We start from the raw sequence: 27,626 nt of genomic DNA on the forward strand, positions 1-27,626 counted from the left end.
TTTGACTTTATCACATACAAAAATTCCAGTTTCAATTGAACAGTGTGTTGTCTGGGTACAAATCATTTTAGGAAATAATAGTCAAAGTGTTTACAACAGTACTCATTGCATTAGTATCAGTTATAATAGTATTAATAACCCGACCTTCGCACCTTCCGCCGTGAATTAAAAACATGGCTGTTCACATCGCCCAGCCGGGACTGAGGGGTTTTTTGATTATTTTAATGGGTTTTAATATATGTTTAAACTATATATTTATACATTTATGTATTTTATGTCTTTTATTGGCTTTGTTTTTACTTGTTGTGGGCCGCCCTGAGTCCTATGGAGATAGGGCGGCATTGTTCTGTCCCCGTCTCACACACGCACACAAACAGTCAGCCAGGGGTTAAATAAAACTTGCAGACAATAAATTCCTTCGATAACACGATTGGCAGCAACCCAGTAGCTGCTTGCCAAGAACTTTACTCACAGAGGGAGGTGTTCCTCCTCTGTCAGATAAACCAAAACAAATACACAAAGCCACAGAATTGTCAAGTCCAGTCCGTATTAAATCCAAGGCAGGCAGATAACGTAGTTTCAGAGATACAATGCAACTCGCTAGTTGTTTAGTTTTGTCCGTCACAGAGCCTGAATGGCCACCACACCCCCTTTTATCCCCTGTGGGGTGTGGTCCAGTGACTCAGCTTAATCTCTGGCACACCTCCTTTTCTGCTGCGTGCGCTTGTCTCTCTGATGCTGGCGTGGATCCAGCCAAGACTTATCTTCATCACTGTCCAACTGTGACTGCTCGGCGATACCTGGCTCCTGGCTAATCTCTTCTCCTTCGGGAGACACCTGACGCATTGCCAGAGAGGAGGGTCCTGGAGAGGGAGGCCTGGCCAACTCCTCTTCTTCACTTTCGGAGCCTTCTCCCTCTGATAAGACGGGCTCGGGGGTTGGAGTCCCAACAGGCATATAAATTATATTAAATAAATAAAAATAAATAAATAAATTACTACTAATAATAACAATAATAATATTTGTTTAACCAATTTAACATACCTTCCTTATATCACTGGTCCTTCCATATATTTCCCTGTTTCTAGCTCCTGTTTTTGTTTATTTTCTTTTAGTGGTTTACGGCTCACACTAGTGAGATCGATACATATTTATGTCACTCTTGGTGGCATCTGCAACAGACGGAAAGTGAAAAAGGTTGTGCAGTTAGCCACACTATTTTTGCACGTGCCTTGTGACATCACACCAAAGGAGGCAGAGCTTACAGAGCCACAGCACTGTGTGGCTTTCCTCTTTTTCCTGTTGTGTAAATTTTCCTCTCTCTGCAGCCTTCCTGTTGTCTTCATTTCCTTTTTTTTTTTTTTAACAATTCTTTATTTTATTCAAAAGTTTAAAATACAAAATGTATTTAAATGAGCTGTGGTGGCGCGGTGGTTAGAATGCAGTATTGCAGGCTAACTCTGCTGACTGTCAGCAGTTCGATCCTGACCGGCTCATGGTTGACTCAGCCTTCCATCCTTCTGAGGTCGGTAAAATGAGGACCCAGATTGTTGGGGGCAATAACCCATCTAGAGAGCGCTGTAAAGCACTATGAAGTGGTATATAAGTCTACGTATTATTGGGAAGGAAGGAAGGAAGGAAGGAAGGAAGGAAGGAAGGAAGGAAGGAAGGAAGGAAGGAAGGAAGGAAGAAGGAAGGATACTGCAATACTGCATTCTAATCACTGTGCCACCACAGCTCCCGTTGTTGTTGTTCTGACTTAGGCTATCTTTATCTTCTTTGACATGCTGCCAAAGACCTAATTGGCAATTATCTTGGTAAGGCCACATGGAAACACAGAGTCAAAAATGGAGCTTCAAAGTACCAACCGACACCATCCACAATGTTGCTTCCTGCAAAGGCCCATGTGCCTTTGCTCTTCCTTTATGTCTTATGGGAGGAGCTAATCATCTCCAAGCCTTACTCCTGAGTTGTCCCTTTTGTTTTAACTGTTCTTGCCTTCTGGCAGCTCTACGCATGAGCGCACTAAAAACAGGCTCCCCCTGTTCCTCTTCCTCTCTGATGTCCGACTCTGGAGGCTCCAGAGTCCGCACATAACTCCCAGATGGCCCTGGCCCCCTCTCTGCCTCCGACACAGAGCCCTCATCTCCAGGACTGGCCCATGTTCCTCCCCAGTCTCCTCACCGTCCGACTCTGCTGCCAGCTCCGCAGGCTGCTGGCGGACCACACTAGTGCTATTTTTCACACTGTTGTAGCATCCCCGTATGCTGCATGATCAAAATTCAGCTGCTTGGCAACTGACTCCTATTTATGACGGATGCAGTGTCCTGGGGTCATGTGATCATCTTTTGGTCGTAAAATGGGGCAAAACTCAGTAAAAAGTGCTAGTTTGGCTGGGGGACTTTGAGGTAGTCACTAATTCTCATCCCTAGACCAGAAAGGCTGAAAACATATTCGCTCATCCGCACGGGATCAGTATTAGAGACCAATAACCTGTAAGTGTGAATAACGATCCTAAGTCACTTTTTTCAGTGACGTTGTAGCTTTGAACGGTCATTAAACGAACTGTTGTAAGCTGAGGACTACCTGTACTGCATTCTAACCACCGTGCTACCAGGTCTCCTGTCAGAGTCGCTGTCTCTAAGGTCCAGGAGGCAGACAATGGCAAGCCACTTCCAAAACCTTGCTAAGAAAATTCCAGGGTGTGAAGTTTCCGAAAGATGCCCTAATTAATTCATGAGCCATGAGCCGAACTTCAAAAGAAATACAGTCATTTATTAGGAGCGCCCTTTCGGCAATATTCGGATGCAGTTAGAACTAATCCTACATAGATTTATGTTCCCCTATGACCCTGTCTCTCCCCTCCTCTCTGGCCATGTCATAAATCGCATTCTCCAATTAACCACTTTGGCTGGCTGTGAAATCCAACACCCTCCTTCTGATTGCGGTCAGAAAGAATGTATGGAATGCAGCTTCAGTTAGGGAAATCAATCAGCTCTATCAGTTCTCCCTCCCTCCTGCTCATGGCAACTTGAAAGCTTTGCAAGTTGACAAAGGGACTGGTTCGGGAAATAACCAGGATTCGATAAAGACTTGAAGGCCCATATGCACACACACACACGGCCACCATATTTTTCCATTGCCATTTTGAATTATAAGATAGATGCGGTGGTCTAGAGGTGGAGCTCTTGCCTCACAATCAGGAGGCTGTGAGTTTGATTCTAGGTAGAGGCAGATATTTCTTTCTCTGGGCACAATGAGAATATATCTGCTGAATATAACTCCACATTGGCAACAGGAAGGGCATCCGACCAGTAAACACTCAGCTCCATTCAGTTGCCCAGACTCTACCCCACAAGGGATTACAGCAATGGTGGGTTCCTCCAGGTTCGGTCCGGTTCGGCCAAGCCGGTAGCGGTGACGATATGACATCACCGAACCGGTTCTCCCCCCCCGCCCTCCCACCCCCCCACCCCCTCACGTTATTCTTACCTTTTATTTGGTCCCACCCCCAATATATTGCTGCCTCCTGAGTCCCAGCTGATGACTAGAGGAAAAAAACTGTTTAAACTCTTGCCGCGGGGGCTTCAAAGGGCCGTCCTACAGCTGATCAGTGTTAAAAGCAAACAAATGAGTCAGGTCGTAAGTGCGAGGACTGGTCATAAGTGCGAGGACCTTCCAGAAATGTCTCTGACCCATTAGCCACGCCCACCTAATCACATGACCTCCAAGCCACACCCACAAAATAAGCCACACCCACAGAACCGGTAGTAAAAAAATTTAGAACCCACCCCTGGATTACGGGGTCATTAAACGACACAGAAGATTTTGAGTTATAAGATAAAATAAGATACAAAATACAAAAGAAAATAGGAAAACAATGGGGAAGAAGGGGGAGGGAAGAAAAATGAGGAAGGATCAAGAAAAAGAAAAAGGCATTGATTTCCGACTGTCCCTGTTGCAGTAAAATAAGGCATTAATGCCAAATCGCAACTTTTTTTTTTTTTTCATAATAATATAAACTAGCCATTTCTATAAAGATCTATCAGTCTAATCCAGTGTTTCTCAACCTTGGTAGCTTGAAGATGGGTGGACTTCAACTCCCAGAATCCTTGAAGATGGGTGGAATTCTGGGAGTTGAAGTCCACCCATCTTCAAGCTTCCAAGGTTGAGAAACACTGGAAACCCAAAATCAAAGTTTCATTCTTTTCCACTTCAAGCACAAAATTCAGAAGCGGTGTCCATGTGGAACGGCCAGTGGTGGTATTCAGCCAATTTTATCCGGTTCGGGCAAACCGGTAATAGCAGCTGTGGGAGGTTCCACCTACCCGCCCGGATGTCATCATGTCCCATTTTTTATTTCTCTTGTTTTCTTTCTCCAGACTTCATATAAGAGTAAAGTGAGACTCAGAGAACGAATTCCAATTTTTTTTTTTTTTTTTTTTTTGAATTAAGGGATTTTAGATGTTTGTGCTGGGTATTTTTTTTTGTTGTTGTTGTTGTTGGTTTGTTTTTTTGGCCTTGGTGATTTCAGCTGCACTTCTGCAGCCCCTGCTTTTGTATTTCATACATTCGGCATTGTTTGAACTCTGTGACTCCTTAAGCTCGGAATCTGGCACGGCGTAACGCAGAAAACGGATGTAATATTTTTATCCTCTTCTTGAGTTCCACCAAGAGCATGTCACCCCATTGTACCAGGACCTCTTCTTAAATGACTGGGTGAAAGAGAGAAAGCCAAGGTTATACTTTGCTCGTGGAAGGAACGGGCAACCTCCAAAAACTTTCAGTGCCAACCCCACCAAGATAATATAGGTAGAAGGCAAACAATCAAAAGCAAGCAAGAAAGAAATTAAACATAGGCAAATGTACACAACGAGGACTTGGTATGCGGACACCTTAATTTTAGAAAAGATCAGGATAAATTTACAGGTAGACCTCAATTTACGACCACAACCGAGCCCAACGTTTCTGTTGCTAATTTGTTCAGTGAATTTTTTGCCGCATTTTATGACTTGTCTTGCTGCCGTTGTTAAGTGAATCACTGCAGCTGTTAAACTAGTAACACGGTTGTTAAGCGGATCTGGTTTCCCTGTTGACTTTGCTGGTCGGAAAGTCGCAAAAGTTATAAATGTGAGTCAGTTGTCGAGCATCCAAATGGAAATCATGTAACAGTAACAGATTAACAGATTGGAAGGGACCTTGTAGGTCATCTAGTCCAACCCCCAACCCAAGCAGGAGACCCTACACCATTTCCGACAAACGGCAGTCCAATCTCTTCTTGAAAGCCTCCAGTGATGAAGCTCCCACAACTTCTGAAGGCAAACAATCATTGGTTGATTGTTCTCACTGTCAGAAAATTTCTCCTTATTTCCAGGTTGAATCTCTCCTTGATCAGTTTCCATCCGTTATTCCTTGTCTGGCCTTCAGGTGCCTTGGAAAATAGCTTGACCCCCTCCTCTCTGTGGCAGCCCCTCAATTATTGGGACACTGCTATCAAGTCTCCCCTGGTCCTTCTCTTCACCAGACTAGCCATGCCCAGTTCCTGCAACCGTTCATCATATGTTTTAGCCTCCAGTCCCCTAATCCTCTTGGTTGCTCTCCTCTGCACTTTTTCCAGAGTCTCAGCATCTTTTTTATAGTGTGGTGACCAAAACTGGATGCAGTATTCTAAGTGTGGTCTTACCAAGGCTTTATAGAATGGTGTGACAATGTTGCAATGGTCATAAGTGAAATGAAAAATGGTCATAAGCCACTTTTTTCAGTGGCGTTGTAACTTCAAACGGTCACTAAGTGAACTGTCGTAAGTCAAGGACTACCTGTATATGGATGGACATTTGCAAAAAATCTAGAGTACAGATCTAGGATTTTTTTTTTTTTTTTGGTATCATTTCTGAAGCACAACTACAGGTAGTCCTCAACTTACGACCAGAACTGTGCCGAAAAATTATGTTGCTCAGTGAGACATTGGTTAAGTGAGCTTTGCCCCTGTTCTGTCCCCGTATCACGCACACACCCAACCAGCCAGCCGAGGGTTAAATAAACTCTTCAAACACTCAATCGTCAGTGATAAGGAACTTGGCAGCAACTCCATGGCTGCCTGCCAAGAACTTTTACTCCGATAACACAGACAAAAATACACACAGTTTGAATAGTCCAGTTTGTAATTAAATCCACAGGAAATAGGTGTTGTGTCCGAAGGTGCAAAGTGCCTCGCCAGAGATTAGCTTTGTCCGTCACAGAGTCCGAATGGCCACCACACTCCCTTTTATAGCCTGTGGAGTGTGGTCCAGTGACTTAGCTTAATCTCTGGCACGCCTCCTTTTCTGCTGCGCCCACTTGTCTCTCCGACGCTGGCGTGGGTCCAACCACAATGTTTCTTCGTCACTATCCGACAGCTCGGAAACACCTGGCTCCTGGCCAATCTCTTCTCCTTCGGGAGACATCTGAGGCATTGCCAGAGAGGAGGGTCCTGGAGAGGGAGGCCTGGCCGTCTCCTCTCCTTCATGTTCGGAGCCTTCTTCCTCCGATAAGATAGGCTCGGAGGACAGAGCCACAACAGCCCCATTTTACGACCTTTCTTGCCACGGTGGTTAAGTGAATCACTGCAGTCGATAAGTTAGCAAGCCGGTTGTTTAGCGAATCTGGCTTCCTCTTCGACTTTGCTTGTCAGAAGGTCGCAAAATGGGATCACGCGACCCCGGGACACAGCAACAGCTGTAAATATGAACCAAGCATCTGAATTTGGATCTGGATATGACCCTGGGGATGCCGCAAATGTTGTAACTGCGAAAAACTGGTCCCTTTTTCCGGGGCTGTTGTAACTTTGGACGGTCACTAAATGAACTGTCGTAAGTCAAGGACTACCTCTATTAATAATTATATCTAGGATGAATTGTGGGCCTAGATAGGAAGACAAATGCATCCCCCACTGGTCAAAGGGCAGCCTCGTAGCCTTTCTTTGCCCCGGATTGGAGTATTATTTGGAAACCATAAATTCATAATAACGTTGAATAATTAGCACTGGAAGGAATTGAAGCTGAGGGGAATGTCTGGAATTCGTTAGGGTGCCAACTTCCTTAATGTTGCATTTTTTCTAAAAAAAAAAAAAAAAAAAAACGGGCAGAGAATCTCAAGTAAGAACATTGTGGTTTTTACTAACCTCTCTCCGTGTGCGTAGAAAAGAATTCTGTGGCGAATCCCGTGCTACAAAAATCATAAGATGCGACTTTGAAGCCAACCCATCAAAGCTTTGCAAGTAATTGCCAAAAAAAGCAGTAGGTTTTAATGAGTAGCACAACTGCTGAATTATGCCACGAGGAAGAGAGAATTATAGTATTGTAATTTTTTTTGGGGGGGGGAGAAAAGCTCCTTGGTGGAGCAGCGGACTAAAGTGCTGTTAAAGTAGCACTTAGCTGCCAGCTGCCTGCAATTACTGCGAGTTCAAATCTCACCAGGCTCAAGGTTGACTCAGCCTTCCATCCTTCCGAGGTAGGTAAAATGAGGACCCAGTTTGTGGGGGCAATAAGCTGACTTTGTATAAAAAAGAAGACCGCTTGGGGGGGGGCAAAAGCCCTACTAAGCAGATATATACAAAAGTATGAAGGCTATTGCTTAATGCATTGTAAGCCGCCCTGAGACTCCGGAGAAGAGCGGCATATAAATCGAACCTATAAAATCGAACCAATAAATGTTCAGAAATCAGAGATTAAAGTTGGGTTTCTTTCAAAAAACAAGATCCTTCTAAAAGAAATAGCATGGAAGTCTGCACAGAGCTGCCTCTTGGGAATATTTGTCAGTCGTTCGAGGAAGGCCAGACTCAGAAAATAAATGCCATGCTCCTGTCGGAGTCTGAATACGAAGGGGAAGACGAACATCTGACAGAGAGCGAGAGTGTGGCTCCATTGGCTGTGGAAGAAACTGGGGAAGGGCAAAGTCAGGCTGGGCAGAGCAGGGGAGAGCTAGGTAGTACAGTGGTCTAAGGCACCCTGTTATTAAGCTGGTTATTAAGACCAGCTGCCTGCAATTACTGCAGGTTCGAATCTCACCAGGCTCAAGGTTGACTCAGCCTTCCATCCTTTCTAAGGTAGGTAAATTGAGGACCCAGTTTGTGGGGGCAATAAGCTGACTTTGTATAAATATACAAAAGGATGGAGGCTATTGCTTAGCGCATTGTAAACCGCCCTGAGTCTCCGGAGAAGGGCGGCATATAAATCAAATTTAAAAAAAAAAGAAAAAGGGAGAGGGGGTTCAGATGAAGACCAAGGCCCACCCCCTCTGACGATCCCAGCTGAGTTGCCTGATCGTCAGAGGCTTTTAAAAGCATTTTTTTCCTGCAACCTCTTCAGCCGAAGAGGTTGTAGAAAAAATGCTTTTAAAAGTTTTTTTTTTAAAAAGTTGGCCACGCCCACTCAGTCACATTACCCCCACCACCACCAAGCCACGCCCACAGAACCGGTAGTAACAACTTTTACATTTCCCCACTGATTAATATCCTCATGTGGTAATCATCGCTTATTTGCATCCATTCCCAGGTTCAAATCTCAGCATCTTCCTGGGAAACTATGAATTGTACCCCCCCCCTTTGTATCAAACTAACGTAGTTGGGCAGAATTAAAATATAATAATCCCAAAGTGGCACAACCCCTATGACGCAATCCATAAAGGTTAAAAATCAAATCTCAAAATATTTCTCCAAATCGGGTTAGTTCTGCTTCCTATATTGGTTTTTAGCAAATCCTCTTATCTTAGTGTCTTGAGCTTTGCTAGGGATCGATATGCTTCCAGAGGGCAAGAATACGAACTGATATGTGTAAAACACAGAGAAACGTTTGTTTCCCGGGTCAGTAGCTCTCTGATAACTAATCTGCGTGCAGACTCTGCACCAGTTTGAACACAGAGTTAGTTCTTGCAATCCTGTGGTGTCATTGGGGTTCAAGAGCTAGGACAAATTTCTTTTGGCTTAGCTGTGGCATATTGAAAACTGCAATCCAAAGAGCCTTTTCTTTGAAGTTTCTATGAGGAGGCTGTTCCCTCATTGGTAAAAATCCCTGCCACCCTAACCAGGTCCATTAAGTGGAAGGGTGACTTGACAAGGTTTCAGCTCCCCTGATAAAAGAACCCTTTCCTTCCTTCCTTCCTTCCTTCCTTCCTTCCTTCCTTCCTTCCTTCCTTCCTCCCTCCCTCCCTCCCTCCCTCCCTCCCTTCCTTCCTCCCTCCCTTCACTCACTCACTCTTTCTTCTTTTCTTCCTTCCTTCCTTCACTCACTCACTCACTCTTCCTTCCTTCCTTCCTTCACTCACTCTTCCTTTCCTTCCTTCCTTCCTTCCTCCCTCCCTCCCGTCGTCCCTCTTTCCTTTTCCTTCCTTCCCTCATTCACTCACTCACTCTTTCTTTCTTTCCTCCCTTCCTCCCTCCCATCCTCCCTCTTTTCTTCCTTCCTTCCTCGGTTCTCCCTCTTTTCTTCCTTTCTTCCTTCCTCCCTCCCTTCCTCCTTCTCTCCCTCCCTGTTTCCTTCCTTCCCTCCTTCCCTCCAACTTTCCTTCCTTCCTCCCTCCCTCTTTCCCTTCACTCACTCACTCTTCCTTCCTTCCTTCCTTCACTCACTCTTCCTTTCCTTCCTTCCTTCCTTCCTCCCTCCCTCCCGTCGTCCCTCTTTCCTTTTCCTTCCTTCCCTCATTCACTCACTCACTCTTTCTTTCTTTCCTCCCTTCCTCCCTCCCATCCTCCCTCTTTTCTTCCTTCCTTCCTCGGTTCTCCCTCTTTTCTTCCTTTCTTCCTTCCTTCCTCCCTCCCTTCCTCCTTCTCTCCCTCCCTGTTTCCTTCCTTCCCTCCTTATCTCCAACTTTCCTTCCTTTCTTCCTCCCTCCCTCCCTTCCTTCCTTCCATCTTAAAAAAAGCATACAGTCCTCAGTTTATGACAACAGTTTGACCTGGGATTGCCATTGCCAAGCGACATGGTCATAATGCACAATGTCATGTGATCATGCTGGTTAGAGATAGCAGTTCTGGTAGTCCTGGTTACCATTGTTAAGCAAGGGCAGCCTGGGTCATTAAGTGAGGGCCTCACATGACACCCCACACACACACTTCCGACTTCCTATTTGCTTCCACACTGAATTGGCTTGTGGGAAGCCCCTGTCTTTTAACACCATCACAAGTTTGGACAGTCACTGAATGAATGGACATAAGCTGAGAACTACCTGTACAACATGAAGTAAGAATCTACGCTGTTTATTCAATCATCTCCCCCTCCCTTTTTGGGGAAGGCATAGGAGCAAAGAGAATTTGGGGTACCTCCGCACTTATAGTGACTTGTGTAATGGCTTCTTGCTTTTAATCTATAAAGAAGTTTATGTTTGCACTGTGGTGACAAGAAAACCAAAATTCGCATTTCACGTATTATTTTATTGTAAATTGTACAGGGACATCGGGTCTGCTTATATTCTGCTTGCAATATGTGCATTTCCAGTAAGGCCAGATGATTTATAAAGTGAACCATTTCTTCTGGAACATTCAAAACTCTTTTATCACTTGTGCTGCAGCCAAATTCTCCGTTGCTGCAATGAAGATAAGGTGTAACTGTCACAGAAATAACCACTTCTGCTTTATTTATCCTTTAAGATTCAACAATGCTAACTATCTCATTTTAAGAGGTATCTATCTATATGTACACATAGCGTCATAGACTGAAATATTTTAGAATTACACTTGCACAGGTAATGGACATTAAATTTTAGCAGTGCGTGTTATGTTCTTTTCTGTTATTTTATCTCTATTTTGCTAGTATTTTTTTTTTAATTTGATTTATATGCCGCCCTTCTCCGGAGACTCAGGGCGGCTTACAATGCGTTAAGCAATAGCCTTCATACTTTTGTATATATTTTATACAAAGTCAGCTTATTGCCCCCACAAACTGGGTCCTCATTTTACCTACCTTTGAAAGGATGGAAGGCTGAGTCAACCTTGAGCCTGGTGAGATTTGAACTTGCAGTAATTGCAGGCAGCTGATGTTAATAACAGTGCTTTAGTCTGCTGCGCCACCAGGCTCTATTTTATCTTATCTATTTGATTTTACTTTGGCGTTGTATTTTGTTTTCCCCCAAATGTTGCTGGTTGTTGACTACATAAACAGGAGCAAGTTTGGAGATGACTGTCTTCATACGGCTTTTTAAAAATTAAGGGTTGGAAAAGTGCCAGGGTAAATTTGTCACGGTTGAAGGGCTGGCTGGCAAACAGGAATCAGACAACTGAACTAATTCATAGATTAATTTGGGTGATCCAGTAGGAGTTGCAATCTAGAATCTCACTACCTGTTTTTCAACCAGAGAGCCAATTTGTCTGGTGGTTAAGGCACCAGTTTAGAAAGCAAGAGACTGTGAGTTCAAGTCCCAGCTTGGCCATGAAAGCCATCTGGGTGACTTTGGACCAATCACCAGGAGACCGTGAGTTCTAGTCCCTCCTTAGGCATGAAAACCAATTGGATGACTTTGAGCCAATCACCAAGAGACAGTGAGTTCTAGTCCCTCCTTAGGCATGAAAGCCAATGGATGACTTTGGGCCAATCAGCAGGAGACCGTGAGTTCTAGTCCCTTCTTAGGCATGAAAACCAACTGGATGACTTTGAGCCAATCACCAGGAGACAGTGAGTTCTAGTACCTCCTTAGGCATGAAAGCCACTGGATGACTTTGAGCCAATCACCAGGAGACCGTGAGTTCTAGTCCCTCCTTAGGCATGAAAACCAATTGGATGACTTTGAGCCAATCACCAGGAGACAGTGAGTTCTAGTCCCTCCTTAGGCATGAAAGCCAATGGATGACTTTGGGCCAATCACCAGGAGACCGTGAGTTCTAGTCCCTTCTTAGGCATGAAAACCAATTGGATGACTTTGAGCCAATCACCAGGAGACCGTGAGTTCTAGTCCCTCCTTAGGCATGAAAGCCAATGGATGACTTTGGGCCAATCACCAGGAGACCGTGAGTTCTAGTCCCTTCTTAGGCATGAAAACCAACTGGATGACTTTGAGCCAATCACCAGGAGACAGTGAGTTCTAGTACCTCCTTAGGCATGAAAGCCACTGGATGACTTTGAGCCAATCACCAGGAGACAGTGAGTTCTAGTTCCTCCTTAGGCATGAAAGCCACTGGATGACTTTGGGTCAATCACCAGGAGACCATGAGTTCTAGTCTTTCCTTAGGCATGAAAACCAATTGGATGACTTTGAGCCAATCACTAGGAGACGGTGAGTTCTAGTCCCTCCTTAGGCATAAAAACCAACTGGATGACTTTGAACCAATCACCAGGAGATGGTGAGTTCTAGTCCTGTTTTAGGCACAAGAGCCAACTGGGTGACTTTGGGCCAGTCCCCCTCTCTCAGCCCAATTCACCTCACAGGGTTGTTGTTCTGGGGAAAATAGGAGGAGGAAGGAGGATTAGGTATGTTCACCATCTTGAGTTATTTACAAAGTAATAAAGAAGGATAAACATCTAATAAATAAAAATAATATAGCTCCTCTTTGAGTCAGGTCAGTTCCATGTTTACTAACCAAAAATAATAATTGAAGTTAGGTGTGAAGGGTATGTCTGCCAGCTTGCATTACTTGTAAAAACAATTAAAGGCAGAATGCAAATAAGTTAAGTAAGTAAGTAAGTAAGGTTCGAATCCCTAGTGCTGCGTAATGGGGTGAGCTTCCGTTCCTTGTCCCAGCTTCTGCCAACCTAGCAGTTCGAAAGCACATAAAAAATGCAAGTAGAAAAATAGGGACCACCTCTGGTGGGAAGGTAACAGCGTTCCCTGCGCCTTTGGCGTTTAATCATGCTGGCCACATGACCATGGAGATGTCTTCGGACAGCGCTGGCTCTCCAGCTTTGAAACGGAGATGAGTACCGGCCCCTAGAGTTGGGAATGACTAGCACATATGTGCGAGGGGAACCTTTACCCTTAAGTAAGTAAGTTAAAGAATGGGCCCATATTTTTAGCCTAGGGTTCTTGGCTGCATTTTGATTGCATTTGTCCTTTAAAAAAAAAAAATGCCTATGTATTCTAATTTCTGAGGCTCACATTGAAAACAGCAGCTGTAATGACTGAATAGACTCATTTTCCATGCCTGATAGTTCTTTCTTTAGAAATAGAGGTCTTCACAAAGCCCAAGATCCTATACAAACCCTCAAAGAGGTATTTAAAAATAGGAGTTGGGTTAAGTATGTTGGAGGATATTCTTTAAAAAAAAAGATGCATTCGGAATGCAAATTCAGCACAAGAAAACAGCCATGATGCTATCTCAGTTACATTCCTTTAATAATACATCGCATTTCTGGAAAATGGACAGTTTTTCTTTCTGAAATCTGACTGGAGGGAAATGCAAGGCTTGTTGCAAAAAGTGAAGCCAAATTTTAACGCGTGTAACAGAGAATCTCTAACGCAGATCACTGCATCTAATTTTCAGAACCTTGCTTTAAAAGATTGGAAAATTAGAATCCGTTTCAAGGTGGTCAGTGAAGAAAGTGATATGGAAAGTGTGAATTGTGATGAGAGGCTGAAAGAAATAGTGGATTTAGCTCAAGCGAGAGCAGACGGTATGAGATGCTGGCTTGCATTTAGTAGAATAAACTGTTGGAAGAAACGTCCATTTGGGGTCAGTTCAGTGGTGAAATCCAAATTTTTTTTACTACCCGTTCTGTGGGCGTGGCTTGGTGGGCGTGGTTTGGTAGGCGTGGCAGGGGAAGGATACTGCAAAATCCCCATTCCCTCCCTACTCCAGGGGAAGGATACTGCAAAATCCCCATTCCCACCCCACTCCTGGGGGAAGGATATTGCAAAATCTCCATTCCCACCCCACTCTGGGGCTAGCCAGAGGTGGTATTTGCCGGTTCTCCAAACTACTCAAAATTTCTGCTACCGGTTCTCCAGACTTGTCAGAACCTGCTGGATTTCACCCCTGGTTCAGTTCCAAGTGGGGAGAAAGACACTGGAAACATGGTGGCTGATTGGAAAGATGGTTTTTAATGGTGGACAGGTCCACATGGTTTGAGGTCCTGGGCAAAAAAGCACATGGATAAGAGAGAGAGAGAGAGAGATTTATACCCTCTGTTCAGCTTTGAATTTGAGCTTGTATCCTGATTGGTTATTAGACTCGTCCACGGGCCATGCAGGGGTAACTTTGTAGGTTGTCTTTTGAGTCCCAGGCTTGGTTGAGCTTTGCTGGGTGATGCAATCTCCCCAGGTGCCATGTGGTGAGTTCTGTTGCTAGACGGGTAGAGGGCTAATCCTACCTCTGTTGGATCTTGGGTGAGGACATTTGCTTATGAATAGACCTAGCTATCTCTTTATCTCTTAAGTGCTGACATCTGCTGTGGGCTATTGAGGAGGGTGGGGGCTATTAAGAGTGAGTCTGCTTCCTGCCTTTAAAAAAACGTGTTTCTCCATTTCTCATCCAGGGAGGTATAATATTCTGCCTTTTTAATATTTCCTAGAATATTTCATTCTTCTGGGAGAGGGGTGGGTGCTAACTTCCTACAAAACTATTGTGATAAAACTGGCTAGACGAGAGAGTGATGCCACATATCAAAAATGCCTGGTTTAGAGAGTCCTTGATAAAGAAGAACCTTCCATTTCCTTCCATCTTTCATGTCCTGGTCCTGTTCTGCCCCAGCTATGGACCCCAAAGAATGTAGCACACACAAAGTCCATACAAACCTTAGTTTACTAATTAATGACTACTAATGAGCTTTCTTAGTAGTTGTTCGAACACAAGTACAGTTTAAATCAGTCTTTTCTGAACAAGGGCTGTTAATTTAACTTCATTAACAGCCGACAAGAATCCAAAGAATAATAACTCAATTCTGAGACACAGTATTTTAAATAACTGTAATCTTACTGTGGTTGGCAGAATGCCCAGAAGCAATTTGCAGGAAAACTGACAAGAGAGAAAGAAGAGCCGAATCAAACGTTTCTGGAATCAAGACGTGAAGGAATATGAATGAAGTTGTTTCCTGCAAATTACATCAGTCGTCGTCCTTCCTTAAATAGGTTAGGGGAGTGACCAATTAGCCCCTAGCCTTACTCTCAAGGAGACCTCCTCCTGAGGAGCCACTTCTGCCTTTTAACAGCTCTGTGCACTCATGCATTGAGAAGAGGCTCTTCCTCTTCACTTATGGGAGATTCTGGAGGTTCTGAAGGCCCTGGCTGAATCCCCACCTCTGGCACCACATCTTCTCCAGCCTCCTCATTGTCTGACTCGAGCGCCAGCTGCACAGGCTGCTGGCGCAGCACAACACCAGCCTCCTCGCTGTCGGAATCAGCTACTAACTGCACAGGCTGCTGACGGGCCACAACAGGTCCCAAGGATGATTAAAAAGAGAAGGGCGGTAACCTTAAAGGTGTTCTGACCTAGGCTTCCTGATAAAAGCACACAATGAGTCCCAAAACCCCTCTTTTTATTTCAATGGCTGTGAATTCTGCTCATTCAGAGCCTGTTCATTCTCAATCTGTTCATTCACAGATGAGTCCCAAATAGTTGTAAAGAGTCCAACAGAAGTCTGCCACAGTTCTTCTGATAAGGCTGATAAACACCCACCTTTATCTCCCTTGACACACTGCCAAGACCTAATTGGCAATTAACTTTGCAAGGCCACACAGAACACAGAGTCAACACGGAACTGCAGACATGAAACTGGCCAGCACGAACATCAGTTGCTTTCCTGCAAAGGGTCCACATGCATTTGCTCCTCTTTTAAGCCTTATGGAAGGGGCCAATCATCTCCAGGCCTTACTCCCGAGTTGCCCCTTTTGTTTTAACTGTTCGTGCCTTCTGGCAGGTCTGCGCATGCGCGCACTGGGAACAGGCTCCCCCTGCCTCTCTGATGTCCGACTCTGGAGGCTCCGGAGTCCACACATAACTCCCAGATGGCCCTGGCCCCAGCCCCATCTCTGCCTCCGACACAGAGCCCTCATCCGAGCCTTTCCCAGACTCCATGATTGGCCCATGTTCCCCACCCCCCGCCTCCTCACTGTCCAACTTTCTGCCAGCTCTGCAGGCTGCCTGCAGACCACAACAAAAGGATTGTATAGTAAGCAAAACAGATGAAGGAAGGACATGGATGATCATTCTGACATCATGAAGAAATAAAAAGTCAATTTGTCTAGCAGACAAGAGTAACCAAGAAACTGTGAGTTCTAGTCCCGCCTTAGGCATGAAAGCCGGCTGAGTGACTTTGGGCCAATCACCAGGAGACTGAGAGTTCTAGTCCTGCCGTAGGCACGAAAGCCGGCTGAGTGACTTTGGGCCAATCACCAGGAGACTGAGAGTTCTAGTCCCACCTTAGGCACGAAAGCCGGCTGAGTGACTTTGGGCCAATCACCAGGAGACTGAGAGTTTTAGTCCCGCCTTAGGCACGAAAGCCAGCTGAGTGACTTTGAGCTAATCATCAGGAGACTGTGAGTTCTAGTCCCACCTTATGCACGAAAGCTGGCTGGGTGACATTGGCCCAGTCATTCTCTCTCAGCCCAACCCAACTCACAGGGTTGTTGTGGAGAGAATAGAAGAAAGAAGGAGAATTAGGTATGTTCACAACCTTGAGTTATTTACAAAGTAATAAAGGGGGATAAACATCTAATAAATAAATAAAAATAGCATATCCTCGGAGTCAGGTTAGTTCCTTATTTACCAACCAAAAATAATAATTTGAATTATTATCTTCTTCCTACAATTCTTGTTTGACATTTATATTTTGCAGTTTCATAGCCTTGCATATATACTCCATATGAATCTGAACTCTTAGAGTCTTGGACCTTGTTTGCACAAAATAAATTCCTTTTCATTCCAAAATATTTAGAGAACTTTTACTCCTTTTTTTTCCCAGCATAATGATTTCTAAGAAAAAAAAATTTCTTAGGGGATGATGCTGAAAGCTCAGACATATTGAGGTTTCGCAATGGAGGAACCTCAAGACACAAGGAAGCCATCGCTATGACGATATGATTGACTAACACATGATATATATACTCCTCAGATTATCCCATCGAGACTAATCATAAGCAAAACTTGAGTTTAGCTTTATCAAAGGACAGCATTGTTATATCAGAAAAAATCTAAAGCCAAAATGTTAATTATGGAATTTCAAAATCATGTGAAAACAATTTTTTCCCCTGCTAAAAAAAGAAGATAAAAGTATGATACTAGAATCTGTGATATGATCTGTAAATGAAAAGACTGTTGTGTCCTCAGATGCACTGGCTTTTGGCCTATTATGCTTTGTGGAGGTTATTTTTTAAGAAAGGGAGAAAAGAGGAAAGAGGAAAGAGGAAAGGAAGAAAGAAAGAAAGAAAGAAAGAAAGAAAGAAAGAAAGAAAGAAAGAAAGAAAGAAAGAAAGAAAGAAAGAAAGAAAGAAAGAAGAGAAATACAGCTGTCAGAAGGGGTGTGGTATTTCTGGACTCCTCAAGTGTTGGTACTTTTTCAAAATCCGTCAAAAGAGTCCCATGAATTTCTCATGGGGCTAATAGAGAATCCTTGCGTTAACTTATAGAATTGCAGAAAGGAAAATTGTGGATCGAGAATTTTGTGATGCAACCATGTCTCCTCCAGCAGTCTATGGTGGGAGGAGGTGTGTGGTGTTTTTTTTTTTTTAGAATAGATCTTTTTTTGAGATGACAAAGCGAGGCAGCCAAAATAGCTGCACAATGATAGGAAAAAAAATCGAGACAAAAAACGGCCACCAGGTTATGAAAATGAAGCCCTTCCACCAGTGGTGGGATTCAAAAATTATTACTACTGGTTCTGTGGGTATAGCTTGGTGAGCAAGTTGCGGTATCCTCCATGGTCACATGATCAAAATTCAGATGCTTGACAACTGGCTCGTATTTATGACGGTTGCCATGTCCCGGGGTCACGTGATCCCCTTTTCTGATCTTCTGACCAGCAAAGTCAATGGGGAGACCAGATTCACTTAACAACGGTGCTACTAACCTAACAGCCACGGTGATTTGCTTTACAACTGTGGCAAGAAAGGTTGTAAAATGGGCCAAAATTCACTGTTAACCACTGTCTCGTTTAGCAACATAAATTCTGAGCTCAGTTGTGGTCCTAAATCGAGGACTACTTGTGCTTTCTTGGCATCTGTGATTAAAATTAGTGAAAAACTCCCAAAATGCATATTCTTATGTCTACATCTATTTGAAATTTCTTTCTCCATCAATCAGAAAGTCTGTTTTTTTTTTCAACCGCAGTATTGTTCCAACAATTTTTTTTTATTTTCAAAAACATATGCTAGCAATAATGTAGAACTGACGACAATACACTTTCCAGATTTCACCAGACAAATGTGTGACAAGTCATGAGATCTTCAGACTACAATGTTCGTAGATTTGAAGGAACTGGACCGAAGCCCACTGCTGGAATCAGGAAATAAATTGAATGATGTAAAACCAGACTGTGGCGCCTGTCAGCAGAAGAAAGAGAGGAAGGAAGAGAAATTGACAAGGACACAGTACACAAAAAGCTTGTTTGACTATTGTGGTGAAAATCAACACAAAAACCAGGACGTTCAAATAGCTGGACAATATGTCTTTTTGAAGCTATATCTTCTTAAGGGTTGGAAATTGTTAAGGATATTCTTGGCTCATAACTGATGTTGTGGGTTATTGAGCAGAGTACCCTTTGAGTAAACACATGAAAAGTGACTGGGAGTGGTTATGAACAATCACAGTTAACATACAAACACACTGAGTTGTTGTAGTCTTTTACTTTTAGAAAAAAGTAAAGCAAAGTCCAAAAACAATCCAAGTCATACACAGATAAGACGAGAGTTAAAAGATCAATCCAGGGATATTTCAAGTACAAAGTCTTCTTACCAGTTGTAGTCATACACAATAAAACAGTTCTTCTTGAGTTCCAAAACAGGAACAAGTTCAATCTCAAAACATTCAATAAATAAAACAACATGTAGCTATGATCAAACAGTGATCATGCAGAGAGATCAGGTAGAGAGTTACAGCAAATAAGCAGGTAAAATGGTGTAATATCCACACAAGCTATGATCCTGACTTCCCTTAAGTACATTGGCTACAGAGCTTAGCCAATCAGGATACAGGATGATGTAATACAGTCTGAAAGCAATATAATACCTTTCTGACTGCAGATATACATTGTTGGTTTATATATTGCCTGACCAACTAGTTAGACAAATAACCGTTTCCTAACAGAAATACATGTTGGGAGGAGGCAAGTGCCTGAATTTTGATCACACAACCGTGGGGAAACTGCAACCGTGTGGCTGTTAAGTGCGAGGATAGGTCATAAGTAGAGGACCGTGTGGTGATCATGGAGAAGCCACTGGTTCTGAGTTGATTTCAGGAACAGCTGCTAGTAATTCAAGAGTTTAGAGTTGAGTTCAGCTGCATCAGTCTTAAATTATTTTAGTGGTTTTGTTTCCTTCAGCAGGACAATATGCTGATGCTCTGGATAAGGATCTATCTCAGTTGTGTTAGCTGTTTTTCTGAACTCTGCTTAAATTAGATTTGAGACGGTCCAACCTTGAACATAAAGTGAGAGCAAAGAACAAGACTGCTGGCCTTTGAATTATTATTGTCTGTGTGGGGTGTTGCAATTGGTAAATAAAAGTATAGCAAGTATTTGACACAAGTGTGAACCTTTCTCTAGACAAAGCAGTCTTGAGACTTTGAACAAACATTTCAGCCAGCCCATTTGTAGCTGAATACAGTAGTGGCCTAAATTGTGAAAAGCTTTTGGGGAAAGTGTATTTTTGAGGTTTGATGGCTAATAACACCACTTTTTTGGGGAGTTTCAAGATAATCCTATTCCACTGCTGGAATGGCCTGGGAGTAGCCCAGGCCATTCCTTAACCCAGTGGAAAATCTATGGAGCCGACTAAAGAAACTTGTTAGTCAGAAGCAAGCCAGCAATCAAACCCAGTTAATAGAAGCAATCATTCAATCTTGGTTTCACATGATAACAGCTGCAGAACTAAAAGACTTGGCTCACTCCATGGGAAGACATTGTAAGGCCATAATTCATGCTAAAGGTTACCCAACTAAGTATTCACTGACATGGTGATCATTTTTGTATATCTCGTTTTTTCTATGATGATAATTTTTGTATATCACATTTTTTCTACGTGTTTCACTTTTCTTCTTTATACTGTAACTGCTATTCTAATAGCAAATCCTTCATAAAAGTTATTGCATTACATTCTCGATTAAATTATCTTTCCACTGATATATAATTTTATGGCACTACTCCCAAAAAAAGTGGTGTTATTAGCTACTTTTAGAAAATAACGCTTTTCCCAAAAGGTTTCCACAATTTTGGCCACTACTGAAATATGGGTTGGTGTTATAGGTCTGAGTCCATTCTTTTTCAGGTTGGTAATTATCTGGCTACAATTGGGTGGACTGTCACTCAATATAGCTTGTCTTCAACGAGTCTATGATAATTCACCACACCAACTCAACACGGCCAACTCGTCAAGGACAACTCACCATGCCCAATTCACCATGGCCAACTCACCATGCCCAACTCACCATGCCCAACTCACCATGGCTAATTCACCATGGCCAACTCACCATGGCCAACTCACCGTGGCCAACTCACCATGCCCAATTCATCATGGCCAACTCACCATGCCCAATTCACCATGGCCAACTCACCGTGGCCAACTCACCGTGGCCAACTCACCGTGGCCAACTCACCATACCCAATTCACCATGGCCAACTCACCGTGGCCAACTCACCGTGGCCAACTCACCATGCCCAAGTCACCGTGACCAACTCACCATGGTCAACTCACCATGCCAATTGTATTGTCAATTATATTGTTATTAGCTTGTATGCACAAGAACTGGAGGTCATCCATGACTTTGTGTACCTCGGCTCAACTATCTCTGACACTCTCTCTTTAGGTACTGAGCTGAATAAACGTATTGGTAAAGCAGCCACCACATTTTCCAGACTTACAAAGAGAGTATGGCTTAATAAGAAGCTGACGGAACATACAGAGATCCAGATCTATAGAGCCTGCATCCTGAGCACACTCTTGTACTGCAGTGAGTCTTGGACCCTTTACGCACGGCAGGAGAGAAAGTTGAACACCTTTCATATGCACTGTCTCCGACGTTTTCTTGGCATCACCTGGCAGGACAACATTCTAAATAGCGCAGTCTTGGAACGTGCTGGAATTTCTAGCATGTATACACTATTGAAATAGCGACATCTATGCTGGCTTGGGCATGTCATGAGAATGGCTGATGGTTGGATTCCGAAAGATCTCCTGTATGGAGAATTAGTGCCGGGAAAACGCCTCAGAGGGAGACCACAGCTGCGATATAAGGATATCTACAAGAAGGACCTAAAGGCCCTGGGAATGGACATTAACAACTGGGAAACCTTGACCTCCGATCGTTCAGCTTGGAGGCTAAAGACGTGGCATGGCCTTCTCCAATTCGAAGAGACACTTGTTCGGCAGGCTGAGGCAAAGAGGCAGTCCCGGAACCAGCGAAATCTGGGGGCTGGGCCGGGGACAGAATGTATCTGCCCTCAGTGTGGAAGGGATTGCCACTCTCAAATTGGCCTTTTTAGTCACACTAGATGCTGTTTTAGGACCTTTTTCCAGAGCACGATACCATAGTCTCTTGAGACAGAAGGATGCCAATGGAATGTATGTCAATGTTTAACACCACTCTCCTTTTTTGGTCTTTTTTATTTGTAAATGGTATACCCTGACAATGCATTGTTTTTCAAAAAAAAAAAAAGTTGTTTATGAATAAAAATTATTTTTAAAAAATTAAAAATTAGTTATCCCTATTTTATAATGCTTACCAAATTCTTCTTCTTGCACAACTGGATTCCATTTTAAAGTCATGATTTGGTTGTTATCGTGAGGTATGGTTGGGGGGTATTTTTTTCCCCTGTGTAACAAGCTGTTTGAAGATATCATACTTGCATTTAAAACTTTTGTCTTTAAATCTGCATTGAACCCGCATGTGTGAACCTCTGCCACAACAATAACTCAGTTCATTTGGGCCTGTCACTCTTTGAACATATACTATTGCAAGCTTAGTTGTGTTTCCACTACTGATTGCAGCTTTATAGTATTTCTAGCAACTGTTTCCATGGAGATAACTATTTCAAATGTTCACCTAAATGCTAAATCTGTCTCTGTTAAGAGTCTTCTTCGGAAGGTTTTCTTTCAGAATTCTACAAAACAGTTTCTCGGTTTGTTTTGCCCTTTGCCAAATTTGCAACGTTCAGACAGTGTTTTCTGTGTCACAATGGTTGATGCCTCTTTTTGTCTATGTTAAGTAAGGTGAGATTCTGTTTCATGCTTCAAAAGTCTTCTCAGATTTTTTTTTTCATGAGGACTAAATTGCTTATAAGTTAAACTGTATAGAATGGAGAATAGTAGAGGTGAAAGAGACCTTGGAGGTCTTCTCGTCTCTATACCAGGGGTGTCAAACTTATGTCATTGCCAGTGGTGGGATTCAAAAAATGTTACTACCGGTTCTGTGGGTGTGGCTTGCTGGGCATGGCGTGGCTTGGTGGGCATGGCAGGCGAAGGATACTGTAAAATCTCCATTCCCAGCCCACTCCAGGGGAAAGATACTGTAAACTCTCCATTCCCTCCCCACTCCAGGGGAAGGTTACTGCAAAATCCCCATTTCCTCCTGATCAGCTGAGACTCGAGAGGCAGAGAATAGATTGGGGGGGCAGTCAGAGGTGGTAGTTACCAGTTCTCAAAACTACTCAAAATTTCTGCTACCGGTTCTCCAGAACTGGTCAGAACCTGCTGAAACCCACCTCTGAACATCACGTTGTCGTCATGTGACATATCGCAAAATTTTCCCCCTTTGCTAAAATGGGGGTGGAGGTGGCTAGCGCATGACATATCCAGCCCGCGGGGCATGAGTTTGACACCCCTGCTCTATATCATTTCAAACAAGTGACTGGCCAATCTCTTCTTAAAAGCCACAATGTCTGAAGGCAAGCTGGTTAATTGTTCTCACTGTTAGGAAATGTCTCCCTAGTTCTAGGTTGCTTCTCTCCTTGATTACTTTTCATCTACTATTTCTTGTCTTGTCTTCTGGTGCTTTGGGAAATAGGTTTGAACCCAGGGGTGGGCTGCTGGGGCTTTGCAGGGGTTCGGAAGGACCTCTAGCTAAGATTCTGTGCAGTTCGGAGAACCCCCAAATCCCAGTCCAGGCTGGTCCCGCCTAACCCTCCCTTCCCCTCCCAGGAATCCCCACGCGGCCTATTGTGAATGTAGGTAAGTGCAGGATGCATGTGGAGACTCAGGGAGGATGAAAAACGGGCCTACCGGAAGTTCGGAAAGGCCGGAAATGGGCCCATTTCTGGCCTCCAGAGGGCCTCCGGAGCCTTGGGAGGCCATTTTCACCCTCCTGGAGGCTTGAAGAAAGCCTCCGGAGCCCAGGGAGGGCAAAAATGCCCCCCCCCATGGTTCAGGAGGTCGACTAGGCCATGCCCACCCAGCAACCGGGCAGAGAACCCGTTGCTAAAATTTTTGAAGCCCACCCCTGGTTGAACCTCTCTTCTTCATGGCTGTTCCAATATTTGAGGGGCTGCCATGAAGAAACGGTGTACGGTTTCCTGCTTAAGCAGGGAGTTGGACTAGAATACCTCCAAGATAAACTCATCCATTACCTCCCGATTGCTTATGTCTGTGTTCCTTTCCCTTCCTTTTTCAGCTTCCCCACAAATCTCTCACAGTGTAATAGGTGTGGATATGTTAAAAAGTGTCCTTTTATCCTTTATAGGTCAAGAAAGGTTTGGGAACATGACCCGGGTCTATTACCGAGACGCCGTGGGAGCTTTTATCGTCTTCGATGTTACAAGGCCAGCTACCTTTGAAGCCGTAACCAAGTGGAAGCAGGATTTGGACACTAAATTGACTCTCCCTAATGGCCAGGTGGTGCCAACTGTCCTATTAGCAAACAAATGTGATCAAGACCAAGAGTTACTGGTGAATAATGGCTTCAAGATGGACCAGTTCTGCAAGGACAATGGTTTTGTGGGATGGTTCGAAACATCAGCTAAGGTAACTCCCTTCTGTGTCAGGTAATAGTACTGACCCATTGAATTAGGCTTGGTCATCGTCAGTGGTGAAATCCAAATTTTTTTACTACTGGTTCTGTGGGTGTGGCTTGGTGGGCATGGCAGGGGAAGGATACTGCAAAATCCCCATTCCCACCCCACTCCAGGGGAAGGATACTGCAAAATCCCCATTCCCTCCCCACTCCTGGGGGAAGGATACTGCAAAATCCCCATTCCCTCCCCACTCCTGGGGGAAGGATATTGCAAAATCTCCATTCTCATCCCACTCTGGGGCCAGCCAGAGGTGGTATTTGCCGGTTCTCCGAACTACTCAAAATTTCTGCTGCCAGTTCTCTAAACTGTTCAAAATTTCCGCTACCGGTTCTCCAGAATCTGTCAGAACCTGCTAGATTTCACCCCTGGTCATCACTCATTATAAAAAATATGTAAAAAGATGTTGAAACTCTAGAAAGAATTCAGAGAAGAGCAACAAAGACGATTAGGGGACTAGAGGCTAAAACATATGAAGAACGGTTGCTGGAATTGAGTATATCTAGTTTAATGAAAAGGGCTAGGACTGACATGATAGCAGTCTTCCAATATCTCAGGGGCTGCCACAAAGAAGAGGGAGTCAACCTATTCTCCAAAGCACCTGAGGGTAGAAGAACAAGAAGCAATGGATGGAAACTAATCAAGGAGAGAAGCAACCTAGAACTAAAAATAAATTTCTTGGTAGAACAATTAATCAGTGCAATGACTTGCCTCCAGAAGTTGTGGGTGCTCCAATACCAGGGGTGAAATCTAGCAGGTTCTGACAGGTTCTGGAGAACCGGTAGTGGAAATTTTGAGTAGTTTGGAGAACCGGCAAATACCACCTCTGGCTGGCCTCAGAGTTGCGTGGGAATGGAAATTTTCCAGTATCCTTCCCCTGCCATGCCCACCAAGCCACACCCGCCATGCCACACCTACAAAACTGGTAGAAAAAAAATTGAATTTCACCACTGCCCAATACTGGAAGTTTTAAGAAGAGATTGGACAACCATTTATCTGAAATGGTATAGAGCAGTGATGGCTAACCTTTTTGCCATCGTGTGCCAGGAGAGGGGGGCGGTGGAGGGTCGCATGAGCATGTGCCCACGCGCATGCGTGCGCCACCCCCTCCCCCCTCCCCTGCCCGCTCCTGGCACATGATGGCCTGGTAGGCCGTTTTTCTTTCTTACTTGGCTCCAGATACTCTCTGTGTATCTGGGAAGGGCGAAAACAGCCTTTCCCACTCCCTTGGAGGCCCTACGGAGGCTGAAAGGGCCCATTTCCCGACTCCCGGTGGGACAGGAAGTGACATTTTTTGCTGTCCTCAGACTCCAGAACCTCTCTAGGAGTCTCTTGGAGCCACTCTAGGAGTCTGTAGGAGCCTCTCTAGGAGTCTCTGGAGGCTGGGGACAGGAAAAAATGTCACTTCCTGTCCCACCGGGAGTCGGGAAATGGGCCCTTTCAGCCTCCGTAGGGCCTCCAAGGGAGTGGGAAAGGCTGTTTTCGCCCTTCCCAGATACACAGAGAGGATCTGGAGCCAGGTAAGAAAGAAAAATGGGCCTTCCCCACCCCATCCCCAGGCCCTCCAGAGGCAGGAAACAGCCTGTTTCCCTACTTCTGGTGGGCCCAGAAGGCCTAAAAATCAGCTGACCGGCATGCGCATGCGCCCCAGAGCTGAGCTGGCGTGCCCACTAATATGGCTCCGCGTGCCACCTGTGGCACGCATGCCATAGGTTCACCATCACGGGTATAGAGTTTTCTGCCTGAGCAAGGAGTTGGACTAGAAGACCTCCAAGGTCCCTACCAATTCTGTTATTCTGTTATTAGATTCTACTATCCACTGAAGGGCCAGATTATGGCCAATGGAAACCCTAAACACAGCTCTTTATCCGTTCTATTGCTTATCTAACAAGACATTAAGACTCAACAAGAGCTGAAAACTACAGCCAAGTATGACAATGAAAGCATTAAGGGTACGATTGCTAGAGGGGGAAATCTCTCTGGTATCCCCTTTCCCATGATGGCCTAAGTACCTGCTTGTTTTGCTTAAGAGCTAACCTAGGGCTGCTCTGATAGGAAGTCCACTGTGAGACCAATTATTAAACATTTTGCTTTCAGGACCCTGCCCCATTTTAAAAAATAATAGAGGACCCGAGAAGTGCTTTCATTTATATGGGATATATTTACTAATATTCACCATAAAGGTAACGGTTCCCCTTGCACGTATGTGCTAGTCGTTCCTGACTCTAGGGGCCGGTGCTCATCTCCGTTTCAAAGCCAAAGAGCCAGCGCTGTCTGAAGACATCTCCGTGGTCATGTGGCCGGCATGACTAAACGCCAAAGGCACATGGAACGCTGTTCCCTTCCCACCAAAGTTGGTCCCTATTTTTCTACTGTGCCGCGCGATTTATATTCGCTAGAAAGCAGGAAATCCTGCTTTCGAACCAGTAGCGAAGCAAATGGTAGCAGACTTCAGAGCATTTAGCCCCGGATAAATAGGTACCATTTTAGGTAACAACATTCCATGCACCTCAGAATATAGTCATGCTGGCCACATGACCATGGAAATTGTCTCTGGACAATGCTGGCTCCCTCAGCCAAGAAACGGAGATGGGCACTGACCTTTAGAGTTGAATATGGCTGACAGGGAAACGTTTAATCATTCTCCTCCCATTGCTTTGAAGAATTTGTATCATGGCACAACTAGTGTTTTTAAAAAAGAAACTTTATCTCCATCCCAATTTATCTCTTTCGTTCCATGCGCTTTTTGCAGATTTCCCTTCTTTCACTTGATTATTTTAGAAATCTTATTAGCATATCTTTTGGGTTTGGCATTTGGTTGAACTCAGAAGGGAAGAATTTATGGGTGAGTTTCACATCATTACCTCGAAGTTTTAAACCTAATAGCTTGTAATTAAATTTTTGAGATAAGATACCCGATTTAATTAGTCTTTACTGCATGTTTCCTAATGCCTCTAATTCTCAAATTATTTCTGTTTCCGAATATCAGCCCAATCCAATCTAACGTGAGTAGCGGTTTTTGAACTTTTCCATATATAGCTCATTTTTCACAGCCAAATTATGTTCTTTCTCTCGTCTTTGAAATTTGAGAAAACAAATCTGTTAGTCATTTATTAACCAATTCAAACATCCTTACCAAATCTTTCTAAAGCAAAGTACAGGTAAATGTCTATGGAGATTCTCAGTCATCTAGGTCATGGTTATCCCAAAGGTGCTTTTTCAAGAGGCAACTAGATTTTTTTTCTTTGAAAGTGTTTCGCTTCTCATCTCTGAAGAAGCTTCTGATGTGAAATGTCTTCAAAGAAAAACCAGAAAGTCCAGTTGCCTCTCGAAAAAGCACCTTTGGGACAAAGTACAGGTAGTTCTTGATTTATGACTGGTTGCTTAAGACTGTTTGAAATTACGATGGACTTGAAAAAGTTTACCACCCATCTTCAAAGTTATGGCTGCTGCACTACTCATGAAGTCATGTGAAATGGAAAGACCATTCTCGTTGGGGATCTCCTGCACTTTATT

The 27,626-nt window shown here is 44.0% G+C and overlaps 1 protein-coding gene across 1 annotated transcript in view; it reads left to right on the plus strand.

Annotated features, from left to right (window-relative positions):
- RAB38 (RAB38, member RAS oncogene family) overlaps positions 1–27,626 on the plus strand; it is a 38,785-nt gene that overhangs the window by 2,909 nt on the left and 8,250 nt on the right. The window contains 1 exon segment of the mRNA XM_070944024.1: positions 23,783–24,063. Within this exon segment, the coding sequence (XP_070800125.1) occupies positions 23,783–24,063 (281 nt within the window).

Source organism: Pituophis catenifer, unplaced genomic scaffold (genome assembly GCF_029215685.1).
Source record: "Pituophis catenifer annectens isolate HBS135680 unplaced genomic scaffold, rPitCat1.0.hap2 SCAF_4, whole genome shotgun sequence".
In the NCBI taxonomy this organism is placed as follows: Eukaryota; Metazoa; Chordata; class Lepidosauria; order Squamata; family Colubridae; genus Pituophis; species Pituophis catenifer.